Genomic DNA, 17,785 nt, shown 5'->3' on the forward strand with positions numbered 1-17,785 from the left:
TACAGGAGCATATGCGCTTTCTTATTTTGCCATATGTAAATTTTTATGGATGTAAATCACCATTTACAACAATATTCACACATGTATCAGCCAATATTTAGGCCTCTAAGGATGTAGATATTGATATGGATGGTGATTTTTATGTCCACATAACGCCTCCATGACCGCTCCTCCACCACTCAGTGCTGCGGTCGATATATAGACGACACTTAATTATCAAATCTCTTTCCTAGGGATCCTGACTAAACCAGATTTAGTTGACAAAGGATCTGAACCAGATGTTGTAAGTGTCGTCCGAAATCTGGTGTACAAGCTCAAGAAAGGCTTCATGATAGTGAAGTGTCGGGGGCAGAGTGAGATCCAGAGCAACACCTCCCTGGAGACCGCCCTACAAAATGAGCAAGCTTTCTTCGAGGACCATGAACATTTCGGGTAGAGTGCAAACATATTATCTCCAGCTGTAACAATGGATAAGGGGCCGGGCTCCATTAGGGGAATTTCATGATCAATAATGGGGGTTACAGAATTATTAGTTGCACGCACCCAAAGGCCCCTCTGCCATATTAGAATAATATACTTTTCTGCATTTTCATGACCAAAATCAGGACATTTAATTCACGCCCCCAAATGCTCACTTTAAGGCTGCGTTAGCATAAGGTTCACCTCTTAGTAGGTTGGATTAGGGGATTATCCCAGCAAAATCAAAATAGATGGCAAATAGGGAATACATAAGGATTACACTGATCCCATATCGTTCATTAATCAGTAGCCAAACCTCTTCACAGTGCATAAGTATAAGCAATCCTTAGAAATCCTAAAAGCGTTCACATGTTTCTGCTCTCATAGCTCTAACAAACCCTTTAAAAATAAATAAATTAAAAAAATAAAAATAAATCAAATCGGTCAAAATAAAAAAATATTCAAACGGTAAAAGTAAAAAAAGTATAAAAATTTAAACTCCAGGATCGCAGTTTTTTGAATGCTGTGCCTCCACCCAAAAATACAAAAAAAAATACAAACAAACGGTATATACCCCAATAATAATGATAATCTTTATATAGCGCCAACATATTCCGCAGCGCTTTACAATTCAGAGGTTCATATACAAAAGTCATAAGTAACAGCTAAAGATAATACAATAATTAAAGCAAAAATAATGACGACCCTGCTCGTAAGAGCTTACAATCTACAATGAGAAGGGGGTGACACAAAGTACAATGGCTTATTTACAATGATGGTCCAGCCATCTTGAGGGGATGAGGGATAGATAAAGGCTGCATGAGTGCGTCACCAGCCAGTAGCTGTAGTGCTTTTGGGTGGGGTGGAGTTTGGTGGAGACTTATGTTTGGAGAAATAATGAATGGGCTGTAACAATATAAAGGACTTAGATTAGGGAACGTGATAGGCCGCCCTAAACTGGTGTGTTTTTATAGAGCGTCTAAAACTATATAAGTTGTGGTTCGTCCTAATTTCTTGGGGAAGAGCATTCCAAAGAATAGGTGCAGCTCGGGAGAAGTCTTGGAGCAGGGAGTGGCAGGTACAGATTAATGTGGATGTTAGTCGAAAGTCGCTTACGGAGTGTAGAGAATGGGTAGGCCGATAAACAGAAATGAGGGAGGAGATGTAGGGGGGTGCCGCACTGTGGAGAGCTTTGTGGGTGAGAACAAGCAATTTAAATTGGATCCTATAATGTATGGGCAGCCAGTGCAATGACTGGCACAGAGCGGAGGAGTCTGAATAACGGTTAGCCAAGTAGATGACCCTGGCTGCAGCATTAAGGATGGACTGGAGGGGGGAAAGTCGAGTGAGGGGAGGCCAATTAATAGAGAGTTACAGTTGTCAAGGTGGGAGTGGATCAGGGCAACAGTGAGGGTTTTTGTTGTTTCCAAGGTGAGAAAGGGGCGGATTCTAGAGATGTTCTTCAGGTGCAAGCGACAAGAGTGGGCAAGAGATTGTATATGGAAGGAGAAAGAAAGATTGGTGTCAAACACAACGCCCAGACAGCGCACCTGTTGGCTCGGTGTTATTGTGGCACCACATATGGAGAGAGAGATGTCAGATTTAGAGAGGTGAGTAGATGGCGGGAGCAGAAGAAGTTCAGTTTTGGAAAGGTTGAGTTACAGGTAGAGGGCGGACATGATGTTCAAAACTGCGGCCAGACAGTCACTGGTGTTCTGTAGTACAGTGGGGGTGAGGTCAGGGGATGAGGTGTATAGTTGTGTGTCATCAGTATAAAGATGGTACTGCAAACCAAATTTGCTGATGGTCTGTTCAATTGGGGCTGTGTAGAGAGAGAAGAGAAGAGGGCCAAGGACTGAACCCTGAGGAACCCCAATATTGAGAGGAAGAGGGGAAGAAGTGGAGCCAGCGAACGATACACTGAAAGAGCAGTCAGATAGGTAGGAGGAGAAACAGGAGAGAGCAGTGTCCTTTATTCTGATTGAGTGGAGCATGGAGAGTAGGAGGTGGTGGTCAACGGTGTCAAAAGCTGCAGAGAGGTCAAGAAGAATGAGCAGAGAGTAGTTGCCATTACATTTTGCTGTCAGAAGGTCATTTGTTACTTTGAGTGCAGTTTCTGTACAATGTAGGGGTAGAAGCTGGACTGTGATGGGTCTAGAAGAGAGTAAATGAAGAGATAATGAGAAGTCGGGAGTAGACCAGGCGCTCCTAGAGATGAAGGGGAGATTGGAGACTGGTCTGTAGTTTGTGCAGGAAGGGTCAAGAGAGGGTTTTTTTAATAATGGAGTAATGAAGGAGTGTTTTAAGGAGGAGGGGAAGATACCTGAAGAGAGGGAGAGGTTGAAGATTTCAGTTAGGTGAGTTGTGACGACTGGAGAGAGAGACTGGAGTAGATGTGACGGAATGGGCTCAGTGGTGCATGTAGTGGGATGAGAAGAAGAGAGGAGCATTGAGAGTTTTTCTTCTGTGACTGGGTCAAATGTGGACAGTGATCCAGATGAGATGTGGGGAGGGATGGGAGTCACGGTACTTGGGGGCTGGGAGCCGATTTCCTGACGGATGTTCTCTATTTTCCCTGAAGTAGGAGGCCAAGTCCTCAGCACAAATGTCTGCGATAGGGGCCTGCGCTTTAGGACTGAGGAGGGAGTGAAAGGTGTCAAAGTTGTTTTGGGTTGTTGGATAGTGAGGAGATCAAGGTGGTGAAATAGGAGTGTTTGACGAGGTGAAGGGCAGAGTTATAGGTTTTTTACAAATTTATAGTGGATAAAGTTTTCTAGTGTGCGAGTATTCCTCCATAAGCGAATGTTATGATCAGAGGAAGAGGGGAGTTATCTAGGTAGGGGATTGAACAAAGCTGGACAAAGACCAGATCAAGGGTGTTTCCGTCTTTGTGTGTCTCAGAGGTTGAAAGCTATGGTAGGCCAAGAGAAGTGGTTAAAGATAGAAGCTGGGATGTGGATGGGAAGGTGGGGCTGTTTAAGGGGATGTTGAAGTCTCCCAGGATAAGGGTTGGTAAATCTGAGGACATGAAGTGCGGCAGCCAGGCAGTAAAATGGTCAAGGAACTGAGTGGGTGAGCCTGGGGGACGGTATACGACCGTTACTCTGAGGGAGAGGGGATGGAAGAGCCTGATGGTGTGAACCTCAAAAGAAGGGAATTAGAGTGATGGAACTGGAGGGATGACCTGGAAGGTGCATTGTGGGGACAGGAGTAAGCCGACTCCACCACCAAGTCTGTTCGCAGGTCTCGGGGAATGAGAAGAATGCAAGCTGCCATGAGAAATAGCGGCAGGGGAGACAGTGTCAGAATCCTGAATCCAGGTTTCAGTGAGGGCCAGCAGATTGAGAGAGTTGGTCAGAAAGTAGTTGTGCAGCTAAGGAAGCTTGTTGCATACAAACCATGGATTCCACAGTGTACAATTGAAAGAGGGAGATGAAGGAGTACAACTGATGTTAATAAGGTTAGCAGGGTTTCGATGTAAGGTGAGGAAGGGGTTGAGGTTGGCAGAGGGTGGACCAGGGTTAGGAGAGATATCCCCTGAAATAAGTAGTAGCTGTAAAAAAAAAAAAAAGAGCAAATAGTTTTTGGATTTGTGACATGGTTTATTGTGCAATGTCTTTGGATAAGGCAGAGTGAGATTTTTCAGGAAATTAAAAAGAGCATGGGAGCTGTACGTGGGAGAGGGAAGGAGTGAGGGGCAGATGTGGATGAGAGATGATGGAGGAGGAATGGGGCGTTGAGTGTGGATGAAAAAAGCACACAGGAATATGGACACAGGAATAAAGTACATAGGTAGAAGAAAGTACAAAGTGTGGGTTACCTAACTCCTGCCCTGAATGACTGCCATTGAAATGACTGTCAGAGACACTTGTCGAATAGGACACTTTGCTGAAGAGGACACGTTACCCCCAATACATATTACCCCAATATGGTAACAATAAAAATGAGCGTTCCGCACACAACAAATAAGCCCTTAGTTTGGATTCACTGTAATTGTAATAAAATGAAAAATCATATTGTCTGATAATTGTTACTGCAGTAAAAATAAAACCCGGAAACAATGGTAGAATTTTGTTTTTTTTCACCGCACTTATTAACAGTACAATATATAGTAAAATGAATGGTGCCAATCAAAACTACAACTCTTCCTGCTAAAATCACAAACTCTCGAATGACCAGGTTGATTGAAAAATAAAAACTTTATGACTCATGGAAAAATGGGAGAAAAAAATGAAAGTATAAAAATTGTCCATTATGGGTTAAAGCCTTTTGTCTCTTATTCAGATTAGATCCATTTATACAAGCTGGAACCATTTTAATACAAGTCGTGGATATTTTTTAGGGTTCTTCTGGAAGAGCGGCGTGCTACAACTTCCTTGCTGGCAGAAAAACTTACTATTGAACTTGTGGAACATATTTCAGTAAGTCTGTTCTATGAGAATGAGTCATACAGGTCTAAATGATGAGGGTCCCACCTTTGGGAACAATTGGGGGGCTTTGTGATGTCAAGCAATGCATAGACTTTATCTAGTAAGTAAAAGTACTGGATCCCCTAGGCCTGAGCAGAGGTCATTAGAGTCTCGGGACAGAAACATTGTGTGCCGCAACAGGAAAGTAACTGATACAAGACCAGCTTCTGTAGGAATCTTCCTCCTGCAAGGCGAAAAGGTGCAAGAAGCATCAAGAGCAAATAGAGAGTAAGGCTGCGTGCCCATTATGCGTTTTTGACGCTTGGGAATCCGTGCCCCATGATCCCCAATGAAAATATGCATGTTCTGTGCCCATGCTGCGGAAGAGCCGGGGATGCCATCAGGTATGAGGTGGTTCTTAGGGCTCCCACCAGGCAACTGCACCGGATCCTGCCAATCAATTTGTATCATTTCCAGTCAGGACAGTCATATATAGGTGGCGGGTGTTGCTGCACAATTCAACACCTAGGCAGGTTATTGTATCCTAGGGAGTTATCTCATTTAATATCATGGCAGCACACAGGTTCAGCCAAGAGCGCACAACCATCTTTAAGCACAGAATGAGGGTTGAACTGAAGAACAGTGAAACTGCAACAGCTATTCTACTCTTGCAGAGTAAGTGCCTACAAAGTTTGAGAGTATCTACCAAATATTGTACCTCTTCAGGACTGCAACCATAAAGCTTGTAACACTATGAAAGACTGTAACCACTAAGCTTTGTGCCTCTCAGTGAGAAAATAAATACTTTTTGTTGCAAACACAAAGAATATATGCAACATTTCATGTGAACAGATGCCTCCTACTACCCCCCCACCCATCTACTCCTTTCTCCATAGACTTGCACAGGCAGCAGCTGTAACCTGATCTCTCAGTGAAGTTAATAATATCTCTTATCTTCTTCATGTGCACAGATTTTATTAAAGTGATCAGAGGAGGAGACGAAGAGTCTGCTCTATAAAATGTTCTGTAATAAGATATATTACAAAATGTATTTTTTTACCTGTACTATTTAAAATTGTTGATCGTTGTAAGCGTAGTTAAAATAAAAAATGAATTAATGGACTATCATAGATAATAATATTAAAGTCTTCACAATCTTAAACCATCAGAAAAATTACTAATTATTAGCTAATGTACCCTAGATCACCAGAGATATTAGATTTAGACCCATAAACACTTTGAAGGACCATGAATACTACCATAAATCCCATCACCATCGTAGACCGGAAGGTGCCAAGGGGTTTAGGCGCCAGTTACAGCATTTTATAAATATCCTCTTATACAAATGTGGAATTTAGTACATGGAGAAGGTTAGCCCAGTGGGTATGAGGTTTCATTCATTTCTTTGTATGTTTTAGAGGACTATACCTAACTTGGAGAACCAGATCAAAACTAAACTTCAAAAGGCAGAGATGAAACTGGAGATGATCGGCGCAGGCGTCCCGGATTCGGAGTTAGAGAAGCTGCCATTTCTCATAGATGTAAGATCCGTGTGAGCGGAGTTTATGAACTCCCATTCACTTCAATGTACTGTGCATAGCCTATATACTCCAGCTCTCACTGCTGATTTACCATTTGCATCATGTTATTCCATTCCCATCGTCTTCACAGAGAATCAAACGTTTTGTGGATGAAATCACTCAGATCTCGCAAGGAGAAGAAAAGGTCACGGAGGGGAATCAGAAACTTTTCACCAGCATTCGAAAAATATTCTTTAAATGGGAAACTAAGCTGAAGGAATCCGCGGATGAATGTAAGTATAGATCACAAAATGCACCACCATACAGCAAGACGTGTCTAGGGGAAGGAGAGAGGCAGCCGATCTGAGCATACTGAATCCCTTTTAGAACCGGACAATTTTTTTCATTGATTTAAACTTTTATTTTTTTTAATTTTTAAAAAAAATTTTTTAACTTTTTTATTCTTTACTTTCTTTTCTAGTGTCTTTACTAGAGGCAATAACCTAATACCAGCTGCTAACAGAGAATACCACATTTGTCAGCAGCAGATTCACTTTTAAGAGTCAAGGAGCTTTAACACAGTTTCTTTAAGAGGCAACAGGCTTGATGGTTGCAACAGCTCACAAAAGGCAGCATGCTTCATGGTTAACCTTACACTTCACAACGGCGCAATTCTTCCTGGCACATAAAGCACACTTCTGGCAACATTGTAATTTTAATTTTGTCACTAATCCAGTGCCTCAAAGTCTCCTGCAGAATCTTTTCTCTGCTCACTTGCACAATTCTGCTACATTCCTTCATAATTACCACCTCACAGCTCTTCACACTCAGGCATAAGTCACTTAGCCATTTCTATCATAGTCTTCCTCTTCACACACAGACACCAGCTCCCAGACCCTCTCTGATGTGGCAACTCTTTGCCCGTTATGGTGGCTAATCTTTGCCCTGTTGCATTCTTCATTCACATCAATAAAACTCTATTCTCTGTAGTGGCGCTCCTGCTTTATAATCCTCACTCTCAAATGGTGGTAGTCACTGTGTAGGTTGGCTAGTCTTATTCACCTTCAATACACCGCAACAACTCGCACTTTTGGCCCTTATTCTCCTCTGTAGCCTTATACTAAGCCCTGAGGTGTCCCAATAACTTGCGAGTGTCACTCATCCCCACTTACTAGCTAACTAAGATGCTGCTAACTTTTCTTTAGTCTCCTGGCTGGTGTGACTGTTTGCACCATTTGCATAGATGATTGTGAAGACTCGGGGTATTCCGTGGGCGTAACACTACACAGACAACACAGGGTGAGGGTAAAACAGCATGGCAATACTTTATTGAACTACAAAGCAGACAATAAACACATAGAAAAGGCCCAGCAAGTACCCGACATGGTACAGCATTACACAGTCTCACCCTTCTGCTCCGCCCACCTGGGATAGAACAGCTGCGACTTTGGGACTTCCAGGGCCAACTACCTCAACCAGTGGCCCCCTGCTTCTGGCGGGCCCCCACAGACAGAAGGTAGCGGCAAGCTTAGGAAGCTAGCATTCCATCGAGGTACAAGGCCAGGAGACCAGAGGGTCCCACCCTTGCCTCTCCTAGAGTTTTCATGGGGCCAGTTGACCAGCGGGTCCCAATCTGGCTTCTCCAAATGTCTCCATGAGTTCCAGGCAACCGGTAGGGTCCCTCCTGGCAACTCCAAACAACATATCCATGGGGCCAGGTGACTTCCTCGTCCTACCCTGGTCTCCCCAAAGGTATCCATGGTCTCTCTGATGGTCAATGGAGCAGATCCATATCTTTCCAGTCAGGGCTATATACTATTAGGTTAGAATCATGTAGAATCCAAATCTGTGTCTCTTGGGGTAAAGCCATCCTACCAAGCTGATGGTGTGAAGAGAATCTGATCTTTGATTCTCCTTGTAAAGTCTCTTTCCAATTTCAGTTTTAAGTCTGACTTCTACAGAAGCACATGTCCTTTAAAATAGTTACAGTTGTCCTTGCAAGTACACATTTACAGGTAAGGGGTTAGGGAGGGCATAGCTCACAGGGCTCAGATATCATTGCTTGAGCTAAACTATTTACATAGTTGGTATAGTAGGGGTCTCTTGTAAATAAACATCTAGCTAGCTTAAGCCCCCGTCTCACATAGCGAGATCGCTAGCGAGATCGCTGCTGAGTCACGGTTTTGGTGACGCAACAGCGACCTCACCAGCAATGTCGCTATGTGTGACACTTTGCAGCGATCAGGCCCCTGCTGTGAGGTCGCTGATCGCTGCAAAGTGTCCTGGACCATTTTTTGGTCGTTGCCCTCCTGCTGGTCAGCACACATCGCTGTGTGTAACCAGCAGGAGCAGTGATCAGGCTGGTAACCATGATAAACATCGGGTTACTAGGGGCACACGCGCTCCTAGTAACCCGCTGTTTATCATGGTTACGAGCCTGCTAAAGTGAGCGGTAACCTCCCGCTCACCGTAGCAGAGTGGTAACCATGATAAACAATGGGTTACTAGGTCCGCGTGTGCCCCTAGTAACCCGATGTTTATCATGGTTACGAGCCTGCTAAAGTGAGCGGTAACCTGCCGCTCACCGTAGCAGAGTGGTAACCATGATAAACATCGGGTTACTAGGGGCACACGCACACTTAGTAACCCGTTGTTTATCATGGTTATGAGCCTGCTAAAGTGAGTGGTAACCCCCCACTCACCGTAGCAGAGTGGTAACCATGATAAACAACGGGTTACTAGGTGCGTGTGTGCCCCTAGTAACCCGCTGTTTATCATGGTTACCAGCCTGCTCCTGCTTCAGCAGGCTGGTAACCGGAGCAGGACATCGTGGAAAGATTCTTTGCCACGATGTCGCTGCTCCCCTGATCGTTGGTGAGCCTGCCTGTTTGACAGCTCACCAGCGATCACATAGCGACGCAGCAACGATCCCTGACAGGTCGTATCGTTGTCGGGATCGTTGCAGCGTCGCTAAGTGTGACGGGGCCTTTAGTGTAACATGTCATTAGCATAGTAGCCAACATCATTGTTTCCAAACCCAAGAGGAAACAACAATCAGGGTTCTACAAATAATCATATGTCCTTCTTGACCAGCCAAGAGAAATACACATACATTTACAAGTCAACACAAAGATAATAGTGTGTTTCTCTTGTCTTAACAAATCTAGACGTCTGGCTTGTTAAGATTATAGGCTGTATTGTCAGAATGATCTCTACTGGCATTCTTGCCAATGTTAAAAAATGTTTTTTTAGATCTTATCCTTTGCCTTTCAGTCCCACGGGAATTAAAAGATGATGTTAATTCTTTTGAGAACCAACATCGTGGCCGGGAACTTACAGGATTTATCAACTTTAAAACATTTGAAAACATTGCAAAAAATCACATCAAAACATATGAAGAACCAGCCATCAAGAAATTGAAAGAAGTCACAGGTGAGAAAGTCCAGAAGAAACTGACAAAAACGCAGTGTCAAGTATCTGTGGACATTTGTCTGGTCAATTGCCCTGAAACTCTGATCTTTTTCAGTCTATGCATTTTCTCAATCTAACTACCTGCCTGTCCTTTCAGTTGAATGTAATTCTTCCTTTCTCTTGTGGTGGCGCTATTGGCTCATTTAGCACTTGCTCTTTTTTTCTGACTGCTAGGCATGTTAGGATGTCCTATAAGTTGACAATTAGAAAGCTCCTCCCTTATGACTCTCTAGCAAATTTCTCGCAGATCAGCCAGATTACAATCCAGTATTAAAGAGGTTGTCCACAACTTTTACATTAGGATAGGTCATCAATGTCTGATTGGCTGGGGTCTGACACCCAGCACCCCTGCCAATCAGCTGTTATAGGTGTCATCGGAGGCGGTCACTGGCTAGAAGTACTTATTTGCGGAGCTGGCCATGGCTTGTTACTGCACATCTTCCTCCTATTCTAATCAACAGGAGGCGGATGTGTAGTACCTTGCGGCGACCTCTATAAGTAGACTGCCAGCTCCGCAAGTAAGTACTTTCAGCCGGGGTCCTCCGCCTCCATCGCCAATAACCGCTGATCGGTGGGGGTGCCGGGTGTCGGACGCCGGCCCATCACACATTGATGAGCTATCCTAAAGATGGGCCATCAATGTAAAAGTAGTAGACAACCTCTTTAAGAAGCACAGGGCAGTCTTACAACTGTGTTATACAATGTAGTAAAATATTGGCTTCACTACATTTTTGGACTGTGTTAGGCGCTTATCTCTTTTTTTTTTTTTAGAACTTATCAGATCAACTTTCCATGCAACAGCAGTGGAGCATTTCACCCATTATTATAATCTTTACCGAAGTGCAAAGGTAGGATTAGTATTTGTTTTATCATTTGCAAAATTCGCTAAAATAATTCAAATTAAACTTGAATACTGCCTTGTAATTTCCAACTTAAAAAGTGTTAGGATGGGCTATTAATATCAGTGGGGATGGAACACAGGGCACTGTGTCAATCAGCTGGCAGAAGGAGTGATTGTGCTCGGACCAACCCTTTGTGTCACAACTGTGGTATAGCAAATAAGCTTCTATACTGTCTTTCAGGCTAGGAGTACCTAGCTATCCCTGTCCCCAGGATTACCCCTGAAGGTGGAGACGCCTGCTCCTGAGTAGCACTAATCTGCTAAGTGTATGGGGAGAACACAAATAAGACAGACAGGGCAAAATATAAGCACAGTCACACAGCACTTACACAAGGAAAAACACTAAGGAATAAAAGTGTATAGCCAGTGAGGCACCAAAATAACATAAAGACACTAAGGGAAAAAGAAACGCTTCACCAAACACCGATTGCAACAGCCTTGGAATAACTACTTGTAAACCAGGATGCGTCCACCTCTCCAGACCAGGAAAGACTAACTATAGCTGGCATTACCTGCATAGTCAAGCCAGCATACATAAAAGGAGAGAATACATGACTGGTTCTCCCACAGCATGTGACTAAATGAGATTAACAACCTAGCCCAGCAGAGATTTAACTCTTGCTAACCTGCCTAGGAGCTACAGTTATTTGAGCCGACACCTGAGCCACCCTGCGCTGATCATAGCTACAACCCCTGGCAAAAATTATGGAATCACCGGGCTCGGAGGATGTTCATTCAGTTGTTTAATGTTGTTGAAGAAAAGCAGATCAGACATGGCACAAAACTAAAGTCATTTCAAATGGCAACTTTAGGGCTTTAAGAAACACTAAAAGAAATCAAGATAAAAAATGTGGTACTCAGTAAGGGTAATTTTTTTCAGACCAAGCAAAGGGAAAAAATTATGGAATCATGAAAAACAAACACACAAAAGAACACTCCAATACATCACTAGTATTTTGTTGCACCACCTCTGGCTTTAATAACAGCTTGCAGTCTCTGAGGCATGGACATAGTGAGTGACAAACAGTACTCTTCATCCATCTGACTCCAACTTTCTCTGATTGCTGTTTCCAGATCAGCTTTGCAGGTTGGAGCCTTGTCATGGACCATTTTCTTCAACTTCCACCAAAGATTTTCAATTGGATTGAGATCCGGACTATTTGCAGGCCATGACATTGACCTTATGTGTCTTCTTTCAAGGAATGTTTTCACAGTTTTTGCTCTATGGCGGGATGCATTATCATCTTGAAAAATGATGTCATCACTTCTTGGATGGTGAAGGATTTTTCCTGGTTCGGCAGAATAAATATACTAAAAATGAACGTCCTACCTAAACTCTTATACCTCTTCCAAACCATTCCCGTGGTAATTCCCTCAAATTTTTGGAAAAGACTGCGCAGTAGCTTTTGCAGATTTATCTGGGCAAGTGGGCGTCCACGCATTCGGGGAGATGTTCTGATCAGACACAAACAAAAGGGGGGCCTTAGCCTTCCGGATTGTAGAAGGTATTACATGGCAGCAGTACACGCTAGAATCCTTGACTTCTTCCATCATTCGGAGGGGAAGTTATGGGTCAACATAGCTCAATCCATTTGTCCTAAAGCTCTTACCACTCCCCCATGGTGCGCCCATTTAACTGTCCCCTCTCTTGGCCTCATGTCATATAGTACTTATGCCACTGCTCTGGCTTTGAGATCCCATAAAAAAAGCTTCTCCTTAATCGACCTCCAGGGCCCCTTGCTCCCGATTTCAGATAATCCGGATTTCCCACCAGGACAATCTGCAAATAGATTTCTCGGTTCAAACAAATCCCATCCGATATTCTTTTCTCATGTCATCTCCAACACTTCGCTGCTCCCCCTCAATGACTTGTTACAGGGAAGAGCCACTTCCCCGAAGGCTAATTTTGAATATAGCCAGTTACAACACTTCTATTCAACTGTGAAGAAGCGCACACATCTTCATAGAGATCTCACAAACTTTGAAAAATTGTGCCTATCATTGTCACCCCCTACACACTCCATCTCCCTACTGTATAATCTCCTCATTGCCCAGGTAGCTGACAATAGGCCAGGATTCTGCGGTGCATGGGAAAGGGAACTGGGGAAGTCCTTCTCTGACTCACAATGGGATAAATGTTTCTTCCTAACACATAAAACCTCAATAGGGTCCAAAGCTCAGGAAACCTCCTTCAAAATTATCTCTAGATGGTACCGGGTACCAGCAGTCCTTCATAGATGGTACCCAGTGGTCTCAGACAGATGTTGGAGATGTGGGGAGGGGGAAGGGACAATGTCACACATATGGTGGGGGTGCCCTATAATAAATGCATTTTGGGCAAAGGTGGTTCCCATGATTGAGAAAATAACTGGTTTGACTATCCCTAATACGCCAGAAGCCCTCCTTTTATCAATGTTACCAATAAGTAAACGTAGTTATAAAAGGTCATCAATAGGCTACCTAATACAGGCGGCTAAGAATGTTATTCCACGACACTTGTAAAGCAGAGACCCATCCACTGTGGAGGAATGGTTTGCGGAGATCTCCCTCCTTAATAGGATGGAGCATCTGATTGCCATCTCACCGGCTGATGTTGATACTAGACACTGTGTGACTTGGAGGGATTGGATGGATTTCCAAAACTCTGACGCCTACCATCTAGCCCCCAACTAAAGTTATCCGGGATGTCGTCACAACAATGATCATAATCACACTCTATTGATTGGTGGTCTGCCGTGGTCCGCTCCCTCTCTCTCTATCTTTCATATGGAAAAATACATGCTTGATCTGGATATTGATGGAAAACCCTCCCTGTACCCCCCCAATGTACTGTAGTTATGCATAGATTTATAGTTACGTTACCCCTTTTACTAGGTATATTGTATTTTCTTGTACTTTTTCAACACAAAAAATAAAAAAACTTGAATTTGAAAAATGATGTCATCATCCTCAAACATCCTTTCAATTGATGGGATAAGAAAACTGTCCAAAATATCAATGTAAACTTGAGCATTTATTGAAGATGTAATGACAGCCATCTCCCCAGTGCCTTTACCTGACATGCAGCCCCATATCATCAATGACTGTGGAAATTTGCATGTTCTCTTCATGCAGTCATCTTTATAAATCTCATTGGAACGGCACCAAACAAAAGTTCCAGCATCATCACCTTGCCCAATGCAGATTCACGATTCATCACTGAATATGACTTTCATCCTGTCATCCACAGTCCACGATTGCTTTTCCTTAGCCCATTGTAACCTTGTTTTTTTCTGTTTTAGGTGTTAATGATGGGTTTTGTTTAGCTTTTCTGTATGTAAATCCCATTTCCTTTAGGCGGTTTCTTACAGTTCGGTCACAGACATTGACTCCAGTTTCCTCCCATTTGTTCCTCATTTGTTTTGTTGTGCATTTCCTGTTTTGGAGACATACTGCTTTAAGTTTCTGGTCTTGACGCTTTGATGTCTTCCTTGGTCTACCATTATGTTTGCTTTTAACAACCTTCCCATGTTGTTTGTATTTGGTCCAGATTTTAGACACAGCTGACTGTGAACAACCAACATCTTTTGCAACATTGCGTGATGATTTACCTTCTTTTAAGAGTTTGATAATCCTCTCCTTTGTTTCAATTGACATTTCTCGTGTTGGAGCCATGATTCATGTCAGTCCACTTGGTGCAACAGCTTTCTAAGGTGTGATTACTCCTTTTTAGATGCAGACTAACGAGCAGATCTAATTTGATGCAGGTGTTAGTTTTGGAAATGAAAATTTACAGAGTGATTCCATAATTTTTTCCTTCTGCTTGGTCTGAAAAAAGTTACCCTTACTGAGTACCACATTTTTTATCTTGATTTCTTTTAGTGTTTCTTAAAGCCCTAAAGTTGCCATTTGAAATGATTTTAGTTTTGTGCCATGTCTGTGATCTGCTTTTTTTCAACAACATTAAACAACTGAATAAACATCCTCCGAGACCGGTGATTCCATAATTTTTGCCATGGGTTTTATCAATGCCATTAAAAGGAAGAGTGTAAGAATCTGTGGATTCCACAGACCCTGATGCCGCCATGACAGTCGGTGATACTCGCAAAAACCTCCCTGTGACACTGTGTTCTCCTTATTGCTCACATTCTTCCTTTCACCAGAATGCTGCACATTTAGTAGCCATTGTGCAGTTTATCCCCTTTTAAGTTAAGTGATGGGGTCACTGCTTCTTCCTCTTTCCTGCCGATCAGCTGCTTAAAGTCAGACCCCAACTGATCTGATATTGTTAGTCTATCCTAACTAGGCACAGACCTTATACTTTATATGACTGATAAACTCCTTCAGTCCTAAGGCTATGTGCACACAGAATTTTTTGAGCCGTTTTTGAAGCAGAAACTGGGCGGAATCTGAGAGGAAACTCTCCAAATCCTTCCCAAAACGGCAAAACTCCTCAAAAACTTGGTGTTTCTACTCCAAAAAGACTTCATATGCACGTAGCCTTATAGGAAGATTTTTGCCTGAATTGGCCAGACGTCAATGTGGGTTTCCAGTTAGGATTGGCCTTATTGAAAGCCTATCGTTCCCACCTCTACATTGAGAAAACATAAATGCTCTGCATGTGTATGGGGAGCGGGGATGATTCACTGTCCACTCTGCCGACAGCTATCTGTAGTGTGTGGTCAACCTTAACCTCTGCTGACGCCCATATTATAGATATCAGTCCAGTCTAAATTAATGAGGCAGCGACGGGTCAGATTTGTTGATGGGGAATGGTGGATTTTTTTCAACTCCATATTTAGTGGGATCCTTCACAGTCCTTGTAATTATCGTGTTTTTTTTTACATAATTCTTAAGGAAAAGCTCGAAGATATCTGCAGCGAGCAACAAAGGGAGGCTGAGAAAATGATCCGTACACAGTTCAAGGTGGAAAAGAACATTTACTGCCAGGATTCGATTTATGCTGGAGCTTTGAGGAACGTCCGGGCAGAGGCAGCCAAAGAGTCAACTATTATCACTTCTGTGCCTGGTTTTGGATCTTCTGTGTCTGCTTTTGGGTCTTCTGGAAAGTCACAACAAATAACAAAAACAGCATTTTCTGTTGAGGAGATGTCTCAACACATCGAGGCATATTTCAAGGTTAGTTCATTACGATAGTTAATATGGTCTCTCAGATTTAGATATGATGTATACTATGAGTAGATTCGTCCATCCATTAATATTTGGCTTTTATATTTCTTCTAGAACACGACCGCCCGTTTGTCTAACCAGATCCCCATGATTATTCTTCACTACATGCTCCATGAATTTGCCAACAAGCTGCAATCTAAAATGTTGTCCTTGCTCCAAGACAAGGAGAACCTCAGTGTGTTACTGATGGAGAAGGAGGATGTGGCGAGGGAGCGGAAGGATTTGAAAGACCAGATCCAGCGCCTCGGTGCCGCCCAACGGAGATTAGCCAGATTTCCATGCTAGAAGTTATCTCACAGTTATTTATATGTTGTTAGAAGCAGTGGAACCATTAGTGGCTCGTTCCTGGTTTCTTTCTTCTTGTGGCCAATTTCCCTCTGAATATTTATTCCAGTTGCTTGTGACGTCGTTTTTAGCAGTTTTTTCAATCCTCAATGTAAGGACAAAGTTTCCTCAATGCATTTAGTCCCTGATTCCAGCTCTTGGGCATCAATTGCCTGACTCACTTTAGTCTCCAACCTAGACCCTTCTGTAGTCTACTCCTTTTAATTCTCCAAGAAAGAACTGATCTCCAAGGATGTGATTGGTGGAGCCCATTCCAGAGAGTAGCGGTTATCCTCAGGGGAAACTTCTAGAATGTTCATATGAATTGTATTACATGGCAGCCATTGATGTCAACTGGAACACAATCATCCATGTTGTGGAGTCCTTCATAGTGAGGGCAGCTGTCTATTGAGGCTCTCCGGAGTGCCAAGAAAAGCAAGAAGTATGGACAATGGTGGTCTGCAATGAATCTCACCCACATCCCAAATAGGATTATGTGTATGTATCATAAAATGAATTAAAAAATAAAATAAAAGATGAACCTTGTATAATTCTTACACCGAGCGAATGTTTGGAACCAAGTGATAGGAACAGTTTATCTTGGCTTTATTAAAGATGTCCAATATGGAGCCATTTTCACTTTAAATGTTGCGCAACAGCAGAACTTTCCCTCACTTATGTACATCCTCTGGTCTCTTCTCTTTCAGGTGCGCCTGAGATGACGTCACCACCAGCGGCCCCTCACACCCGCTTTGTATGTACTGGACTTGTCAATCACTGTCACTGACCTTCTGATCACTCTAGGTCTCTTCCCCAAATCCTTCATGATGTTACTTTACCGCGTCACTCAGCATTAGCGTTCTCTCTCTCTGTGACTCCTGTATGGTTTCACCGGGGACAGTTACAGAGGCAATATCTCCCCTGTAACCTGGCGCAGCTCCGATACAAGAAGAGCAAACACCGCACCGTACATGATAAAAATAACTTACTTCGTTCACATACAGATACAATGCAGACAGTAATAAAATAGAAGAGACGCACATACAAATGGAGCGTGCACCCACTGATGAGGGCAAGATTACCTCCACGTGATGTAACAGGAACTGTGGACCAGGGTCAATAAGCCGACAATTTAGACAATAAGTGAGACCATAAGGTCTAAACTACCTATCATATATGCACAACAGACTTGTAATAACTACCAACATGTAAAAAAAAATATTAGTTGTATAACAAAAAAATACAAGGGAGACCTCACCAGATGAGAAAAACAACTGGACAAGCTGGAAGCAAATGAGGTGTTTCAGTGCTCTGGGCGTAACAGAGCACTTAAGAGTCAGCATCCCAAGCTTGTTTCCCAGCTCCAGCCTCTTTAGTTTGATTGATAGCTCAGGGGTCAGGAAATCAGACTGAGAGTTATCAATCAAGCTAAAGTGGGAGGTGTAAATGTTGCACAGCTTCTGGATACCCACAGTTGTGGTAGAAACTTCACAGAGCAGATTACATGGGATAACAAGCTTTTACTTCTCAGA

The 17,785-nt window shown here is 43.0% G+C and overlaps 1 protein-coding gene across 1 annotated transcript in view; it reads left to right on the forward strand.

Annotated features, from left to right (window-relative positions):
- The window catches only part of LOC141253084 (interferon-induced GTP-binding protein Mx2-like), a 30,524-nt gene extending 13,793 nt beyond the window's left edge, over positions 1–16,731 (forward strand). The window contains exons 7-14 of the mRNA XM_073670840.1: positions 234–432; positions 4,802–4,880; positions 6,287–6,409; positions 6,540–6,681; positions 9,662–9,820; positions 10,631–10,707; positions 15,597–15,878; positions 15,984–16,731. Coding sequence (XP_073526941.1) covers positions 234–432; positions 4,802–4,880; positions 6,287–6,409; positions 6,540–6,681; positions 9,662–9,820; positions 10,631–10,707; positions 15,597–15,878; positions 15,984–16,214 — 1,292 coding nt within the window. The 3' untranslated portion in view covers positions 16,215–16,731. The remainder of the gene's footprint in view (positions 1–233; positions 433–4,801; positions 4,881–6,286; positions 6,410–6,539; positions 6,682–9,661; positions 9,821–10,630; positions 10,708–15,596; positions 15,879–15,983) is intronic.
- The last annotated feature ends 1,054 nt before the right edge of the window (positions 16,732–17,785 follow it).

This window comes from Phyllobates terribilis, unplaced genomic scaffold (assembly GCF_046119375.1).
Source record: "Phyllobates terribilis strain yellow unplaced genomic scaffold, ASM4611937v1 Scaffold_2__4_contigs__length_985480577, whole genome shotgun sequence".
NCBI lineage: Eukaryota > Metazoa > Chordata > Amphibia > Anura > Dendrobatidae > Phyllobates > Phyllobates terribilis.